The sequence below is a fragment of the Salmo salar genome, chromosome ssa08, assembly GCF_905237065.1.
Source record: "Salmo salar chromosome ssa08, Ssal_v3.1, whole genome shotgun sequence".
Classification (NCBI taxonomy): Eukaryota; Metazoa; Chordata; class Actinopteri; order Salmoniformes; family Salmonidae; genus Salmo; species Salmo salar.
In genome coordinates, this window is record NC_059449.1 from 19,397,004 (window position 1) to 19,415,518 (window position 18,515).

The 18,515-nt window shown below is 42.4% G+C and overlaps 2 protein-coding genes across 8 annotated transcripts; both read right to left on the minus strand.

The window, feature by feature from the left end:
* Nucleotides 1-52: 52 nt before the first annotated feature.
* Nucleotides 53-6,460, minus strand: LOC106610389 (zinc finger protein 184). 3 transcript variants are annotated; one of them, XM_014209745.2, is made up of 4 exons: nt 6,157-6,460; nt 5,647-5,816; nt 2,852-2,924; nt 53-2,737 (listed from the first exon to the last, which is right to left on the minus strand). In XM_014209745.2, the coding sequence occupies exons 1-4, from the start codon at nt 6,380-6,382 to the stop codon at nt 969-971; spliced, it is 2,238 nt and encodes a 745-aa protein (XP_014065220.2). In that variant the 5' UTR covers nt 6,383-6,460; the 3' UTR covers nt 53-968. The 3 variants fall into 3 exon arrangements, with proteins under 3 accessions (XP_014065220.2, XP_045578891.1, XP_014065221.2); XM_045722935.1 differs by having other exon boundaries at nt 2,852-2,950; XM_014209746.2 differs by having other exon boundaries at nt 5,647-6,460.
* A 1,225-nt stretch (nt 6,461-7,685) lies between these two features.
* On the minus strand, nt 7,686-17,793 carry LOC106610388 (uncharacterized). Of its 5 annotated transcripts, none has more exons than XM_014209741.2 (14): nt 17,132-17,793; nt 16,498-16,667; nt 16,298-16,358; nt 13,244-13,719; nt 13,018-13,154; nt 12,388-12,481; nt 12,075-12,276; nt 11,714-11,853; nt 11,396-11,532; nt 10,905-10,998; nt 10,457-10,792; nt 10,188-10,356; nt 9,931-10,055; nt 7,686-9,168 (listed from the first exon to the last, which is right to left on the minus strand). In XM_014209741.2, the coding sequence occupies exons 1-14, from the start codon at nt 17,325-17,327 to the stop codon at nt 8,788-8,790; spliced, it is 2,718 nt and encodes a 905-aa protein (XP_014065216.1). In that variant the 5' UTR covers nt 17,328-17,793; the 3' UTR covers nt 7,686-8,787. The 5 variants fall into 5 exon arrangements, with proteins under 5 accessions (XP_014065216.1, XP_045578892.1, XP_045578893.1 ...); XM_045722936.1 differs by having other exon boundaries at nt 12,388-12,478; nt 17,132-17,792; XM_045722937.1 differs by having other exon boundaries at nt 12,114-12,276; nt 17,132-17,792.
* Nucleotides 17,794-18,515: the final 722 nt, after the last annotated feature.

The following is an 18,515-nucleotide window of genomic DNA, read 5'->3' on the forward strand; positions in this document are numbered from 1 at the left end:
GACAAGCTGATCCAGTATTTGTATTGTACATACAAAATAAGACGAAACGATATCACAGGTGTGAACACATTTTTATTCCTCTCAATAAGCAAGAACATATCGAGTTGACAAACCTTAAAAAAATAAATGCTGTTACTGAACCCACTGAGTCACAAGAAATAGTTCTCAATTCCATTTTGATTAACAACTCTAAGTCAAGATTGCTGTAATGTTTGAGTCACTCAAATATCACATGAAAACACAGATTTGGCTAAACGTATAGAATAATAAAAATGAGCTTTAAACCTGCAAAATTCTCAGCATCAAGAGTGTGAACAGAGAAATATACTTAGAAAATAGACGTGGGGCGCAGGATATTCCCCATTGTTGGGGGGGGGGGGGGGGTTTGGGGTCTGAGCGAAAAAGTAGCATTTTAGTTAAGCCTAACTCTAACCATTTTCCTAACCTACTACGTTAATGATCCTAACCGGCTGCGTTAGTTCTCCTAACCTGCTATGTAATCAAATCATCAGTATACCCACGAGTGTGTCCCGAAGTGGACAGTTTATTGATCCCCTCACCTCTCTTTGGAAGTCACCCTCGGGAGTTTCGACAGCAGCACGTGACAACGGAGGGCCCTCTGAGTGAGTTGGTAGGGGCGAGGGGGTGGTTTGGGAATGAACCTATTCACGTTAAATGCTGCATATTTTGGCTCAATCGGAAACGTCATTTAAAATGTGAAGCGCGCTGTAACAGTCCAGATCGAATCTAGGCCCAAAATGAGCATTATTAAAGATGGCTGTCAAACATTATCCAGGTGCCTGAAGTTAGTTGTGCAGTAAAGGCGGAGATGAATCCCACCCATTCTACACACTATTTCCAACGCTATCCGTCACCCCTTCATTCAATTTCATGTCTATCCTTTCTGTACTTAACAAAACAACTGAATTCAGTTGAAGCCATTTCACTTGTGTCAACTTGAACTCAGGTTATGTTACTGGAACTTTTCCACCTAACGTACTCATATCTGCCTTAGGGTCGTTGTCATTTGAAGGCTGTGCTCCCTGTACTACCATCGCAGTGTCATGACCGGGACGTGGCTGGTCCACCTTTAGAGGGTGTTTTTCCAGCTGGTGTCTTTTGAGATGGTACTGCCTTTCAAAGTCCTCATTGCACTCTGAGCATCTGAAGGGTCGGTCTCCATTGTAAACAATGCACTTGTGCACATCGCGATCCCCTCGCTCCTTGAACGTCTTGTCACATCCTGAGCACCAGAAGTCTTCTCCAATGTGTTTGCATTCATGGTTGTCACGCATTTTAGGATATACAAACGTCATTCCACACACAGAGCAACTGTATGGTTCTATTTTCTCCTCAACACTCGAGTGTTTTCCTTGATGTTTGGCTAAACAGGTGTGGCGCTTAAAATTATCACCACAGATATCACAACTAAAGGGCTTCTTTTTGTGTATTAACATGTGTCTGTTGATGTTGCCTTTATTCATAATAATCATACCACATATGTCACAGGTGAAACGCGTGGGTGCCTCAGCCTCAGAACTCTCCGCTGATTCCAACAACTGACTCTGTTGGTCCTCAAAGTGTTTGGACTCAGGTTCTGGGTCGACAGTCTGGTCCACCATTAGAGGGTGTTTTTCCAGCTGGTGTTGTTTGAGATGGTACTGTCTTTCAAAGTCCTCGTTGCACTCGGAGCAGCTGAAGGGCCGTTCTCCCTTGTAAACAATACACTCGTGCGTGTCGCGCTCCTTGAACGTCTTGCCACAGTCTGAACAATAGTCTTCTCCAATATGTTTGCGCTCATGGTTGATGCGCATTTTAGAATATACAAACGTCATTCCGCACACTGTGCAACTGTAGGGTTTTTCTACTTTCTCCTCAACTCTCGCATGTTTGCCCTGATGTCGGGTAAATTGGGCTTTGCGCTTGAAATTCTCACCACAGATCTCGCAACTAAAGGGCTTCTTTGTGTGTGTTAACATGTGTCTGTTGATGTTGCCTTTATTCATAATAGTCATTCCACATATGTCACAGGTGAAACGCGTGGGTGCCTCAGAACTCTCAGCTGACTCAAACTGACTCTGTTGGTCCTCAATGTCCTTGGACTCAGGTTTGACAGTCTGGTCCACCATTAGAGGGTGTTTTTCCAGCTGGTGTTGTTTGAGATGGTACTGTCTTTCAAAGTCCTTGTTGCACTCGGAGCAGCTGAAGGGCCGTTCTCCCTTGTAAACAATACACTCATGTGTGTCGCGTTCCTGGCGCTCCTTGAACGTCTCGCCACAGTCTGAGCACCAATAGTTTTTTCCAGTGTGACCACGCTCGTGCGTGTCGCGAGATGCGGCCTGCATGAAGGTTTTTCCGCACACAGAGCAGCTGTAGATGATCCCTGTGTAGTGATTGGAGCGCTTGTGTCTGGTCAATAATTTCTGACACTGGAATTTTTCGCCACAGATATCGCAGTTAAAGGGCAACCCTGTGTGCTTTCGCATGTGACTCGTCATTCTGGCTTTCTTGTTCTCAGTCTTTCCACATATTTCACAGGTGTACCTTTTATCATATTTTTTCTTTATGGGCGCGGCAGCATCCTCAGTTGACACCAGCAACGGACTCTGTTCTCTCTTGAAGTCGTCGAGTCCAAGTTCTTTGGATCCACCAGATGATTGACTTCTCTCTTGCTCGTCACTTTCTCCTGTGATATTCTGATTGGCCACGTGTGTCACTGGAATCCACTTGTCGTACGCTGGAGAGGAAGTCACCAACAACACACAGTGACTATAATTGTTACAAGTTAGTGTAGTTGAGCTAGTTTGTGTTTTTGTATTGAACATAGATTAGAATAATAGATGAAACTGACCTTGAGACTCCATGTTGTCATCATCCATTTCCTCCTGTTTGATGACCGGTGGTGCAGGCCATGTCTCCACCCCCTTCCAAAAGACAACCTTTAATTAAACTAGTAGATCATAAATAAAATGGTTACTGACATCTTTGTCGTTTTGTCTTTTTTAAATAAATAAACCAATAGAAAAACATTACAGGGGAAATGACACCAAAATAATGGAATATGTCCAACATGGAATACACTGAGTGTACAAAACATTAAGAACACCTTCCTAATATTGAGTTGTATCCACTTTTGCCCTCAGAACAGCCTTGATTTGTCGGGTAATGGACTCTAGAGGGTGTCGAATGCAGTCCACGGGGATGCGGGCCCATGTTGACTCCAATGCTTCCAATGTGTCAAGCTAGCTGGATGTCCTTTGGGTGGTGGACCATTCTTGAGACACACGGGAAACTGAAAAACCCAGCAGTGTTGCAGTTCTTGACACATACCGGTGCGCCCAGCATTTACTACCATACCCCGTTCAAAAGCACTTAAATCTTTTGTCTTGCCCATTCACCCTCTGAATTGCACACATACACAATCCATGTCTCAATTGTCTCAAGGCTTAAAAATCCTTCTTTAATCTGCATCCTCCCCTAGATATACATCTCGTGCCAAATCCAGTCCATGGCACATAGGGTTGTCAAGTCATTTTGACACACTTCTATACAGCCCGCGATGTGCTGCACTGCAAGTCACAGCAAGCACTGCCAACGTGCTGCACGCCAAACGGCAGTGCTTTGCCACACACACAGCCCTCATCCCAGACCCACAAACCAGCCAGCGCCTTGTCATATCATCACTAATGGCACTGACTGAATTCCTAGTCATGTGAAATCCATAGATTAGGAAGAAAAATCATTAGGCCCAATTTCAATTTATTTCAATTGACTGTACTGAGTTACATTTCATAATGATGTAACTTTGAAAATGTTGCATTTATATTTTTATACAGTGTATGTAGGATGCTGTAGGTAGCATTTTTCACATTAAAATAAAAGGCAATAATCGACAGCCTGATCAAATCTATGCGAAAGAGATTTCACGCTGCATGAGGTAAATGGTGGTCACACCAGATACTGACTGGTTTTCTGATCCACACCCCTACTTCTTTTTTTTAAAGGTATCTGTGACCAACAACATGCATCTGTTGGTCACAGATACCTTTAAAAAAAAAGAAGTAGGGGTGTGGAGCAGAAAACCAGTCAGTATCTGGTGTGACCACCATTTACCTCATGCAGCGTGAAATCTCTTTCGCATAGATTTGATCAGGCTGTCGATTGTGGCTGTGCGAAGTTGCTGGATATTTGTGGGAACTGGAACATGGTCTTACACGTCGATCCAGAGCATCCCAAACATGCTCAATGAGTGCCATGAATGGTGAGTATGCACGCCATGGCAGAATTGGGACATTTTCAGCTTCTTGGAATTGTGTATAGATAGTTGCAGCATGGGGCTGTATATTGTCATGCTGAAACATGAGATGATGGTGGCGGATTAATGGCATGACAATGGGCCTCAGGATCTCGTCACGGTACCTCTGCATTCGAATTGCCATCGATAAAATGCAATTGTGTATGTTGTCCGTAGTTTATGCCTGCCCATACCATAACCCTCACCGCCACCATAGGCCACTGTTATCAACATCAGCAAACCACTCGCCCAAATGACCCCATACACACCATTTATAGTAAAATAAATGCTGCAGTAGCTATTTTCATAGTATTTCTGCCGTTTTGTTTCATAGCTGGTGAATGAATCGCACAAAGTCAAGTAACTACGAATCCTACAGTATATAGCCTATCCCACCTTGCGCTGCAACACTGCCTGGCTGGGGGCTGTGCGCACAATGAAAGTAAGGCATACAAGTTGGTCTAATTTACTTTAAACTAAAGTCTACTTAAGTGAGACATTGTCCTTATGTTTCTTGGCTATTTACATTTTTTTTTCACAAGGAATGTTTTTTTTTCTTTCAATGTTTACATTTCAACTGCTAGGGAAAAGACAAGTGTGCTACTAGTCAGACTCTCACTCACAGGCACAAACATGACTCGAGTAGCATTACCACGGTAACCTCCCGCCCTTAAAGGGCAAGGTGAAAACATTTGTCTCATCTATGATATTTTGGTTAAAAGAGTCAGGTCATATGAAATTAAATTAAAAGAAGACACCACTTGACTTCTTACTAGTAATACATTTGTTTCATAAACATTACAAAGCATGCTCATCCATTTTCTTGTTGGTGTAATTTTAAAGATAATATTTTGGCTGGTAAAAAAATCTGAGTGGCTGGTAGATTTTTAAATCTACCTTACAGTGGCTGGTGGACCAAAACATTTATTTTAGGCCCTGTTAACATCCCATCATGTTTAGGGAATGTATAAATATGCCCAGTTTCCCATTAGTTAGGCTAGCATGGCTAGAGGAAATCTCAGGGACTTTGAAAGAGGGGTCTAAAAGGAGCATAGGGGGGTTAAAGTATGTGTCTGTCACCAGATCTAGACCCAATTTAACACTTATGGGTGATTCTGGAGTGGCACCTGAGACAGCATTTTACACCACTATCAACAACACCAAATTATGTAATTTCTCATGGATAAAATGTTGCATCCCTCCAGTAGAGTTCCAGACACTTGTAGAATCTATTCCAAGGGCATTGAAGGTGTTCTGGTGGCCCAACACCCTATTAAGACACTATTTTCGCATTTCTTTTATTTTGGCAGTTACCTGCCTCTACCTTTACAAAATCAGCAAACTCAACTCACCATGTCTGTCATCTGACCAAAAGCCTGTGATGGCTCTTCTCCCTCTGGTACCAGTGATGGTGGACCTTCATCTTCCACAGTAGGATCACCTTCTAGCCAAAGACCATTGGCCTCTTGTTCATTGAGGATTTGCTCCACGACTGGGAAGTTTCTCAAACCTGGCGGGGAAACTAACACAAATACAGCTCGAGATTCTGAAAATGTTGGTTATACGAGGCTGAAACTTCAAAAACATGTAGTGGAAATATGCAACCATCACACATTATGGCTTATATGTACCGGATAAATAGAAGGTTTTTGTAAAGCACCTTCAGTAAAGCTAAGGAAATTACATAGGAGCACAGCAATAGGCCTACAGTAGCCCTGAAGGATCAGGCGACGTCATGAATAATAGCGCTCTCGGACTTAAATAGGCAACTGCTAACTAGGCGACATAGTTAGCTATTGTATATATCTCCCCACTTCCTATGCAGACAATTAGCATAACTATCGTTAGATATTTCATCTCACTGAGTTTTTGAATGCGATCCATGCAGTTCGCTGGATTCTCCACCCCTGTCCCATTCTCCATCGCCTGCAATTTTGTCCTCGAACTTTGATTTTGTTCATGCACCATTTCCACTCGAAGAGCTGCATACGTTTCGCCCATAAGTTGGCAGATGTCTTGCAAGGCTGTTGCTGTCAAAGTTTCCATAATAGAGGCAACACGACAACGAAAGGCGAGTTCGAAAGACATGGCTACAGGAGTTTACGCGTGTGCCCCTGAGTGAACTAGGAAATTAACTACTTGCGGAACAATTGAGTTGGTGTTGGCCGTTTTGTTCCGGACAGCTGACGAGGTTGCGCTGGTGACATACCGTAATTACTCGTTTATGTGCGGTGGTCACTAGTTACCATAGCACAAAGTCATAATTGGTTTTATCGTACGAAATTATGAAAAACGAAATGTGCTTTTTGGTCTTCATTTAAGGTTAGCAGTGTAGTTAATATTTGGATTAAAATACAATTTTAAGAACAAATTGTAGAAATAGGCGGGATTTATGACTTTGCTGCTGTGGTAACTAGTGACGACCTTCATCGGCCTCCATTTTCCGCAATATTTGTGTTGTACATACAAAATAAGAAAAAAAATACTGATTTAAATCAGAAGAATCTCAATCTCCTAATTTATAATGAAAAATATAAACGTAACATGTGTTTCATGAGCTGAAATAAAAGATCCCAGAAATTGTCCAGCTTTTCCAAAAAGCGTATTCCTCTAAAATTGTGCACAAATTTGTTTACATTTCTGTTAGTGAGCATTTCTCCTTTGTCAAGAGAATCCATCCACTTGACAGGTGTGGTATATCAAAAAGTTCATTAAACAGCGTGATCATTACACAGGTTCATCTTGTGCTGAGGACAATAAAAGGCCACTCTAAAATGTGCGGTTTTGTTACAACACAATGCCGCAGATGTCTCAAGTTTTGAGGGAGTGTGCAATTGGCAGGCTGACTGCAGGAATGTCCACCAGAGCTGTTGGCAGATCATTTAATATAATCTACCATAAGCTGCTTTCCACATTATTTTAGAGAATTTGGCAGTACATCCAACAAGCCTCACAACCGCAGACCATATGTAAGCACACCAGCCCAGGATCTCTACATCTAGTTTCTTCACCTGTGGGATTGTCTATAACCAGTCACCCAGACAGCTGATGAAACTGTGGGTTTGCACAACTGAAGAGTTTCTGCACAAACTGTCAGAAACCGTCTCAGGGAAGCTCATCTGCGTGCTCATCATCCTCACAAGGGTCTTGACCTAACTGCAATTCTGCGAGGTAACCGACTTCAGTGGGCAAATGCTCACCTTCGATGGCCACTGGCAGGCTGTAGATATGTGCTCTTCACAGATGAATCCCGGTTTCAACTGAACCAGGCAGATAGCGTGTATTGTGTCATGTGGGCGAGTGGTTTGTTGATGTCAATGTTGATAAGAGTGGCTTATGGTGGCAGTGAGGGTTATGTTATGGGCAGGCATAAACTATGGACAACACACAATTGCATTTTATCGACGCCAATTTTAATGTAAAGGTACTGTGACGAGATCCTGAGGCCCATTGTTGTGCCATTAATCCTCCATCATCAACTCATGTTTCAGCATGATAATGCACGGCCCCATGTTGCATGGATCTGCACATAATTCCATACTCCAGACATGTCATCCATTGAGCATGTTTGGGATGCTCTGGATCGACGTGTAAGAAGGCATGTTCCAATTCCCGCCAATATCCAGAAACTTCGCACAGCCATTGAAGGGGAGTGGGACAACACTCAACAGCCGGATGGATTAATGCTATGCTAAGGAAATGTCTTGCTGCATTAGGCAAATGGTGGTCAGACCAGATACTGACTGGTTTTCTTTGAGCCTTGTTTTTTTTATTTTAAATGTACTGAAACAAAATATGCATATCTGTATTTCCAGTCGTGAAATCCATAGATTAGGGCCTAATGAATTTATTTCAATTGACTGATTTCCTTATATGAACAGTAACTCAGTAAAATTGTTACATTTATATTTGTTCAGTATATATTTACTTTACATCAACAATTGCTGTCCAGATTCAAGTACGTTTTGACAAACCATGACAAAAACTTATGTCAAAAAAAGCAATGCACAACTACTATAGTGTATTTTACAAATAAAACATGTAAACACTTGAGTATCTCAATTCATGTGTCTATGTAAGTGGTATAGTGCCATTTGTTTTGTTAGGTGTGGGAGCTGACCCCCAAAAAGAGATTTACATAATTCTACAATCACAGTTTGTACTGAGATATGTAACCTATTGAATATTATAATACAAAATGCATCCTCCAACTGCAACATGTGCCCTATGCCCACACTCTCTCACTAAAATGTTATTTGTAATACCCTCAAACACCAAGTCAGGCATATCTAATTTACAAATAGGCCATCAGTGTCAATGGTGAATGATAATTCTTTGCGTTTTACCGGTGAAATGTCCAGACTGCATCTGCATGACAATCATGTGATCTCAATCAGCTTCATGGGGATATGCACTTAGATCTTCTTGAGTTACTGTTTCAGGAGCCAAATAGAGCAGATGGTGTTAAACTATTAAACTACTAACTTACATTCTCAAATTGAGAAAAGGGCCGGAGCGCCGCTCCCTTGCGCTCCGGCGGCACCACTCCCCTGGTCTTTGTTAAGCAGCCTTACTCTAATCTCCTTGACTCTTGAGGACTCCTTTGCCTTCCCCACGTCGATACCGTACACGGTGGTCTGGATGAATGTGTAGAAGTTACACAACGCTTCATGGTAGGACACACTGAAGACATAGTGTGCCTTAAAGAGCTCATCAAAAGCTGCCACTGATGTTTGGGTCTTGCATGGGATGGCCTTCTGGTCAACGACGATGTAAAACTTCTGAAGGCTGTTCTTCCTTTCACCGACACAGAGGAGGAAGGGCTGCTGCTCATGTCTAACCGTCTCAAGGAAGGTCACCATACTTGTCCCTACCTGAGGAAAAGAGAACAAGACAACAGTATATAACGTGTTCCACAATCCCGAGGGCAGACCACATGACCACTAGGCAGGTAGCCTAGCGCAGTGGTTCCCAACTCCAGTCCTCCAGTACCTTCAACAGTACACATTTTATTGTAGCCCTGGACAAGCACACCTGAAACATGTCAACTAATCATCAAGCCGTTAAGTTGAATCAAGTTAGTTTGTCAGGGGATGCAACGTGTGCTGTTGAGGGTACTTGAGTTGGGAAACGCTGGCCTGGCGGTTAGAGGTGAGCAAGCAGGCAGAGGGTTGCCAGTTCCATTCTAGATGCCATTGCCTTCCGTTGTGCCCATGAGCAAGGCACTTTACTTCCCATAGCAGCAGCAGCAGCTCCCCAGGCACCCAGTGTGGCAGCCCCCCCCGCACCTCTCCAAAACCTGTATATGCATGTGTGTCTTTTGGCGGGGTTGGGTTAAAAGCAATTCAAATTTCGGTTGGACCTTGTGTGCAATTGACCAATAAAGTGATCGTAATCTTAATCTAAGCAACGAGGGTTTAGAGTAACTATATTTTCACTCAAATATGTGCTCAGAGTTTCATAAAATGGATGGTTATCCTATTTACATGGGATGTAATTGAATTTGGCTACACCTCTGGAGACCATAATGTGAAACTGTCAAAGTGGCAGGGGAGGGGCTAACAGGAGCTGTGTATTGTTAAAAAGTACTGTCCTAAGGAAAGGAAAAGTGCACAAAGATCACAGAACATACAAACCTTCATAAATCTAACCAGATGGTCAGCAGCTTGAGAGGTACGGATCTTTGCGGTCTTCGGGCCCTTTGAGGTCGGGGGTAGGAGATGCAGAAGCAACAAAATGGCTGCCAAGTCACTCTCCCATCCTAATTTTTCAGTGGAAAACAAGAAATTCTCAGTAAAAGCTCACATGCCAGTTTCACTCAGACATTGTATGGTCAAGTTAGAAAAGTCATTGGAAACCCCAAAGAACATATATTTGAGTTCTGCACTAGTACCATAATCATTGGATTCCTGCTGCGCAGATGAGAGGAGGTCTTCCACAGGTTCGCTAAAGGGAAGGGTTTTGCAATCTGCAATGACCCTGGGTTTGAAAAATGTTGGCCACTTCGCCATAAATGTCCCAGACACCACCTCTCCGAAAAGTCTGGTGAAATCTTGGTTGATCTGAAGTACATTCAACAACAACAAAAAATCTAAATGAATTATCTTTCCACTTTCTTTTAAAATCACTAAAACATGATGAATTCTATTCATACAGTCTTACCAAGCCTGTAGTGTCAAGGAATCTGGGGAAGACATCTAGGACAGTTGAGGACTTCTCCGGATCATGAACCACCTCCTGTCTGTATTGGAACGTCGCCATCATCTTCTCTCGAACCAGTGACTCATTAGTTGTTGTATGCTGAAGCACAGATATCGCCTCTCTGCATTCATCCCTCGACAGTTGCTCAACAGCTGAAGGGCAACTTCGCTGAGCCTTGGGACCATTTTGATAGGTGGGCTTGGTTCTCTTCTTGGTCTTACATGACGTGTTGCGCCCCACTGTCTTTATTCTCCAGGTCAGGTAACCAGACCCACTAGCTGCATCGTAATATTTTTCCTGTCAATCAAAAAGAAAACCGTTTAAAAAAAAGATGAACGCCGTTTTAATGTCCTGGAACTTTTTGCCTGGTATCCCCTGAGAGAGAATTCAGTCCACCGTTCATACTTACATAACCATGCTCTGAATCTGGATCATTCAAGTAGGGGAATAAAGTCACAATCCCCAGGGCGTAGTTGGTGCGGACACTTGATGGGGGGATCCTCCTTCGAGGAAGAATACCAAAAAATATATAAATAGTTTTAAATAAAATACTGTTTTAATGTGTATTGTATGCATCCACCCATCAGTACATAGGAAGTTCCCTCAGGAAATAAAAAGTTACTTGAATTTGAAGCGACTTGCCTAGTTAAATAAAGGTTGAATACATTTTTTTTTTTAAGAATCAAAATTCTGGTAAAAGCTACCATCAGTGATTCATTTCTCAGCAAAACGGCAGTCAGCCCTGTTACATGGTTTGATCTAAAGCTGATGGATGGTGCCGGGGGAAACCCCCCCCCAGTATGAACACACAGGTACTAGAAGTTTGACTAAAATCATGCAGTTAAACATAATACAGCTTTGGTCATCACACATTTCTAACACATTGAATTATTCACGTACCCATGACTTTCCATCATGTCGGCCACAATAATGTTCACCATCAGCCTCCGTGTGCTATCCGTAAGACCTTTGGTTTTCCCATACTCCTGGAATACCTTTTCTCCACCTGGCTTTGAGTGAAGGATGGCACTGATCATCTAGAAAAACACATCAAAACAATAGAAGCCTTGTGATCAGCCGAGCATCTTCAAGGTACTGGTAATGGACAAGAAGACAAGGGTATGTAAATAGGCGGAACAGAAACAGCTGCACGTGTTTTAAAGTAATATCACTAACGCGCTAGTAGTTGAGCTAACCGCAACATCTTACACAACTCACATCTCTTGCTGCCTTTCTGTCTGTAGGTTCATCAGTCAGACCTCTTTTTCTTGCCTTGGTTTTTTCTAGAGTTAAAGTTGATCCAGACGAATCAGACCCAACTGAGCATATAGAGACCTCAGACATGGACACTTGTTCATCTGAAAGATTAAAGATGTAACTTTCAGGGAAAATTAAGCAAAAAAAAAACTCCCTACCATTACCACCATTTGCTAAAGAGCTCTAACTAGAATCTGATGGACATTACAAAAACAATCCAACAATGATTTACCAAATGTCTCGATCAACTGATAACAGATGAGTGAAAATAAGATGTGGGTATTTTGATGGACTACCCTTTAGCAAAGAATTGGGATAATACCGTGCAGGAGGAACTTAGCTGTGCCTTTGCATTCATCACCTAACAGTTCCTCAACAGCTGAAGGGGAACTGTGTTGAGCCTTGGGACCATTTTGATAGGTGGACTTGGTTCTCCTCTTGATCTTACATGATTTGTTGCGCCCCACTGTCTTTATTCTCCAGGTCAGATAACCAGAACCACTAGCTGCGTCGTAATATTGTTCCTGTCAACCAAAAAGAAAACAGTTCAAAATGATCAACACCATTTAATTTACCATCCTGGAACTTTTTGCCTGGTATCCCCTGAGAGAATTCAGTCCTCTGTTCATACTTACATAACCATGCTCTGAATCTGGATCATTCAAGTAGGGGAATAAAGTCACAATCCCCAGGGCGTAGTTGGTGCGGACACTTGATGGGGGGATCCTACTTTGAGGAAGATAAAATAAAAAGTAACAACAATTCTAGTAAAAGCGATAATCTGATTCATTTCTCAGCAAAACTGATGCCCCACTACATGTTTTGATCTAAAGCTGAGGGATGGTTCTGGGGAAACCCCCTCAGTATTAACAGACAGGCTGGTACTCTACAGGGAATGCATGCATGACTGGTGTTTCAGATCCACCTAAAATCACAATGCCACAGTAATGGAGCTGGTGTCAAAGGGCACCCTAAAATGAAAGCTTTTAAGATGTTTTCATACCTCAAAAGTACACTACTGTCAAGCCATGTTTCCATTCCGAACCATTGGTTTGTAGATGTAGAAACTATACCTCAAAATGAACAGAAAGATTTTTGTTGCCAATTCTATCAAGCAATGGTGTGGGATGTGGACATACAGTAAATTGACAGTAGTCTGCTTTTAAGGTCCGAAATCATCCAGCAGACTTTCATTTTGGGGTGTCTAATACCTAAGTTTGACAAATCATACACTTAAATATTACACCGTTAGTCATCATACGTACCCATGATTTTCCATCATGTCGGCCACAATAATGTTCACCATCAGCCTCCGTGTGCTATCTGTAAGACCTTTGGTTTTCCCATACTCCTGGAATACCTTTTCTCCACCTGGCTTTGAGTGAAGGATGGCACTGATCATCTAGAAAAACACACAAGAAAAATGGAAGCCTTGTGATCAGTCGTGCATCTTCAAGGTACTGGTAATGGGCAACATTCTACACAACTCACATCTCCTGCTGCATTTCTGTCTGTGGGTTCATCAGTCAGACCTCTTTTCCTTGCCTTGGCTTCATCCAGAGTTATAGTTGAACTGAGAGAGACATCAGAGTGAGTGAGCTCATGCGTGTTGAGGGATTTGATGTAGGTGAACCCTTTCCCACACACAGAGCAACTGTAGGTTTTCACGGTGTTGTGTTTGTGCCGCTGGTGCCTGGTCAAGCCGCTCTGACGCTGGAATTTCTCACCGCAGATATCGCAGCGAAAACGTGGCTTCCCGGTGTGTTCTAACATGCGTGTTTTATACTTTGTCTTTATGGGTGTCGCAGCATCCTCAGGTGACACCAGCAACGGACTCTGTTCTCTCTTGAAGTCGTCGAGTCCAAGTTCTCTGGATCCCCCAGAGGCTGGACTTCTCTCTTCCTCATCACTTTCTCCTGCGATATTCTGATTGGCCTTGGGAGTCTCTGGAATCCATTCACCGTAACCTGGAAAGGAAGTCACCAACAATGAATGTCACAGAGTTAGCTTTACAATGACTCATTAAAAGGGATAGTTTACTTTGTGAGAGTCTTTACAAGTGCAAAATAAAATAATGACCACATTGATTAGCGTAAATTAAACAGTTTGTCTTGCCTTCATGTTTGTTAGAAAGCAGAGAGCACATCCAACTGACAATCGCTTAGAAAAATATATAAACTATTGGATCCAAGACTTTAAAAAATAACTGATGCTGGCACAAGATGGAGGGAAAGATGGAGCATAACTAACAAAATTACAGTAAACAAAAATGTACGCTTAATCCAGTATAAACTAATGTATAGAATTGATTATACAAGAGACAAAATTCAGCACAACGGCAGAGTCATGTCTTAAGTGTAAAACTATTAATGACTCAATAATCCATGCTCTCTGGGAATGCTATAATGCCCAGAAAGTGTGGGTGGAGCTAGAAAGTTGGCTGTCAGAAGTATTACAATGTAAATGTATTTTTAATCCGTCTGTCTGCATATTTTAAGACATGACATATTGGGGTGTAGTGAGTTACCCAATGGGCTGGACGATTATTTTAGCACCACTCATCTTTAAAAAAACGTATACTAAAAAACTTGGAAGTCAATCAATCCGCTGACATTGACACAAGGAAAAAATGTAATGATTTATTATTGAATTAGTAAGGGCGACCAAGAAAAACGAATCGGTTCAATTTAAGGCCAAGTGGCAAACAATAATGCAGGCACTAGAGATGGGGTGTGAGCATGCTGGTCTGGGCAGATGAGATGTAGTCAGTTTGTGTCTCTAAGTTGTTGTTCGTGTGTGTGTGTGTGTATATATATATATATACAGACACACTGCTCAAAAAAATAAAGGGAACACTTAAACAACACAATGTAACTCCAAGTCAATCACACTTCTGTGAAATCAAACTGTCCACTTAGGAAGCAACACTGATTGACAATACATTTCACATGCTGTTGTGCAAATGGAATAGACAACAGGTGGAAATTATAAGCAATTAGCAAGACACCCCCAATAAAGGAGTGGTTCTGCAGGTGGTGACCAAAGACCACTTCTCAGTTCCTATGCTTCCTGGCTGATGTTTTGGTCACTTTTGAATGCTGGCGGTGCTTTCACTCTAGTGGTAGCATGAGACGGCGTCTACAACCCACACAAGTGGCTCAGGTAGTGCAGCTCATCCAGGATGGCACATCAATGCGAGCTGTGGCAAGAAGGTTTGCTGTGTCTGTCAGCGTAGTGTCCAGAGCATGGAGGCACTACCAGGAGACAGGCCAGTACATCAGGAGACGTGGAGGAGGCCGTAGGAGGGCAACAACCCAGCAGCAGGACCGCTACCTCCGCCTTTGTGCAAGGAGGAGCAGGAGGAGCACTGCCAGAGCCCTGCAAAATGACCTCCAGCAGGCCACAAATGTGCATGTGTCTGCTCAAACGGTCAGAAACGGATTCCATGAGGGTGGTATGAGGGCCCGACGTCCACAGGTGGGGGTTGTGCTTACAGCCCAACACCGTGCAGGACGTTTGGCATTTGCCAGAGAACACCAAGATTAGCAAATTCGCCACTGGCGCCCTGTGCTCTATACAGATGAAAGCAGGTTCACACTGAGCACGTGACAGAGTCTGGAGCCGCCGTGGAGAACGTTCTGCTGCCTGCAACATCCTCCAGCATAACCGGTTTGGCGGTGGGTCAGTCATGGTGTGGGGTGGCATTTCTTTGGGGGGGCCGCACAGCCCTCCATGTGCTCGCCAGAGGTAGCCTGACTGCCATTAGGTACCGAGAAGAGATCCTCAGACCCCTTGTGAGACCATATGCTGGTGCGGTTGGCCCTGGGTTCCTCCTAATGCAAGACAATGCTAGACCTCATGTGGCTGGAGTGTGTCAGCAGTTCCTGCAAGAGGAAGGCATTGATGCTATGGACTGGCCCGCCCATTCCCCAGACCTGAATCCAATTGAGCACATCTGGGACATCATGTCTCGCTCCATCCACCAACGTCACGTTGCACCACAGACTGTCCAGGAGTTGGCGGATGCTTTAGTCTAGGTCTGGGAGGAGATCCCTCAGGAGACCATCCGCCACCTCATCAGGAGCATCCCCAGGCGTTGTAGGGAGGTCATACAGGCACGTGGAGGCCACACACACTACTGAGCCTCATTTTGACTTGTTTTAATAAGCACATTACATCAAAGTTGGATCAGCCTGTAGTGTGGTTTTCCACTTTAATTTTGAGTGTGACTCCAAATCCAGACCTCCATGGGTTGATAAATTGGATTTCCATTGATTATTTTTGTGTGATTTTGTTGTCAGCACATTCAACTATGTAAAGAAAATAGTATTTAATAAGATTCATTCATTCAGATCTAGGATGTTTTATTTTAGTGTTCCCTTTATTTTTTTGAGCAGTATACATATATATACAGACACACACACTTGTTTTAGGAATGGATTATTATTTTTTTTTAAAATGTACATTACAAAAATAAATAATTTATATAATACAAGGGAAATAAAATACTTTACATCGTGACTGAAAATAGTTGCTTTAACTAACCTTCCGATTCCAGATCATCAGCCATTTCCTCCTGTTTGATGAGCCATACTGGCCATGGTACCTTCCAAAAGACAATGTCATTATTGATGAATAATGTTCTAAACTACAGCCAGTTATGTTGGGGATGCATCAACAACACAAACATATCGTGTGGTGGTCCTCACTTACAAAGTAGGTGGGACAAACCAAACTGAATTTACCGTGTCTGTAATCTGACCAGCGGGCTGTGATGGCTCTCGTCTCTCCGTCTCTGGCACTGGTGATGCTAGGCCTTCAAACACAGTACCGTCTTCTAGCCAATGATAGTTGGCCTCTTGTTTATTGAGGATTTGCCCCACGATTGGAAAGTTTCCCAAAATTGGTGGGCTAACTAACATACAAATAATGAAAAAAAGATGCATTAATGATTTTATATATATATATATATATATATATATATATATTTATTTTTTACAGACACCGCTATAGTGATGGTTTAGCACTGCGGTTATTGCATGTTATAAACTGGTTCAAGCCCTGAATGTTGTTTTGCTGACAGCCATGGTATTTCAGACCGTACACTGAACATTTATATTTAGTGCTCGAATTACGTTGGTAACCAGTTTATAATAGCAATAAGGCACCTCAGGTGTTTGTGGTATATGGCCAATATACCACGGCTAAGGGCTTTGTCAAGGCACTCTACGATGCGTTGTGCATAAAAACAGCCCTTAGCCGTGGTATATTGGACATATACCACACCCCCTAGTACATTATTGCTTAATTAAACCATGGATGTGCACCAGACGCTAAAATGTGTGATGTACACTAAATAGCTAACTGTCAACATCTCACCAGGTTTTGAAACGTTCTTAAGGCAGTTCGCTGGCTTCTCCATCCTTGTCTCATTTTTATTTTGTTCATGCAACATTTCCACTCGAAGAGCAGCATAGCTTTCTCCCATAAATTGACAGATTTCTTGCACGACTGTTGCTGTCAAAGCTTCCATAATGGAGGTGACACGACAACGAAAAGCGAGTTCGTGAGACATAGTTACCAAGTAGACTACAACAAACAAACAATCTAATTTATTCCTACTGTGATGTGAGAAGAGAAGGCTACAGTGAACATTTTCTTTGTTATCAGATGGTGGCTTCACCTTTTCACACCTCTTCACCTCCTCCGGAAGTTTTCTTTTGATTAGTTCCGGACAGCTGACGAGGTTGGGCGGGCCGGTCAAATACCGTAACTACAAGTTTAGATACGCCCTTGATTCTCGCAGCTTCTTATATCCTTTGTTGATCATTTATTTGATACTCAAAAATATTAATACGAAATTACCCAACACATAAGTGGCGTTTTTTTCTCTCCCACTAAACAAAATCAACAAGACAAACTGCCTAAACCAACTTTCAAACATTCTCATCCTATTGATCTTATGAGCTGCTATGTACCTTTCTACAGCTATAACATACTAAGCTATATCACTCAGGGGCGAAAATCTGATATCAACTTTGGAGGGGACAATTACATGAAATTTTCTCAAGAGCAATTCCTGAGGGGGACACCAAAACTAGTGCTGTAACACATAGCCTACATTGTAATATGGTAAATGTATATTGAGGAACCAAAGAAATAAGGTGTTTGCCGTACTCCTAACTACCGGTACCCAAAACTACACAACAGCAATACCATTGCCTTTAACAAATCTTAGTTCAGTCACCAGTTTAAGTTGAGAGTGGGGGTATCCATGGCATTTTCCAATTATGTTCCTATTTTACAAGTCCAAAAAAATTGAGAACCTTTCATAATGTTGCCAAACAAAGACTCAACAAACTTACCTGAGACTCCCTGTCTCTGCCTGTCTCTGCCAGTCATTTCTTTCTTATGAACATTTTATCAACTAGTCTTTGAGATATTAGGCTACTAGGGTTCTTACTATGCGTTTTGGTGTACTGAAAAATACTCTGATGTCCGTCTTTTATTTTTCTGCCATTTTTCTACCTGGCTGGCTGGCTACACACACACACACACACACACAGTGTGTAGGTCATTTACAGTAGGAGATGGGCTTCTATCATCTTATCTTTTATCATTCTATTTGGGCTTCGATCTAAAAGGTAGCTAGCAAATGTGAAACGGATTAAAATGACAAGAGTTGACAGCTGTATGAGTTCACCATTTACACAACATATGCTGCAACCTTTTGTAATTTTAATAGTTTGTTTCATATTGGCTG

What these genes read in the sequence shown, in the direction of transcription:
- LOC106610389 (XM_014209745.2), bottom strand. Translation starts at nt 6,382, where the DNA reads ATGTCTTTCGAACTCGCCTTTCGTTGTCGTGTTGCCTCTATTATGGAA. An exon ending in GGATCGCATTCAAAAACTCA is followed by an intron (nt 5,817 to 6,156) that starts GTGAGATGAAAT and finishes TATTTGTGTTAG; the next exon opens with TTTCCCCGCCAGGTTTGAGA. An exon ending in TTGGTCAGATGACAGACATG is followed by an intron (nt 2,925 to 5,646) that starts GTGAGTTGAGTT and finishes GTCTTTTGGAAG; the next exon opens with GGGGTGGAGACATGGCCTGC.
- LOC106610388 (XM_014209741.2), bottom strand. Translation starts at nt 17,327, where the DNA reads ATGTCTCACGAACTCGCTTTTCGTTGTCGTGTCACCTCCATTATGGAA. An exon ending in TGATGATCTGGAATCGGAAG is followed by an intron (nt 13,720 to 16,297) that starts GTTAGTTAAAGC and finishes CTTCCTTTCCAG; the next exon opens with GTTACGGTGAATGGATTCCA. An exon ending in ATCTGGTTAGATTTATGAAG is followed by an intron (nt 9,169 to 9,930) that starts GTTTGTATGTTC and finishes TCTTTTCCTCAG; the next exon opens with GTAGGGACAAGTATGGTGAC.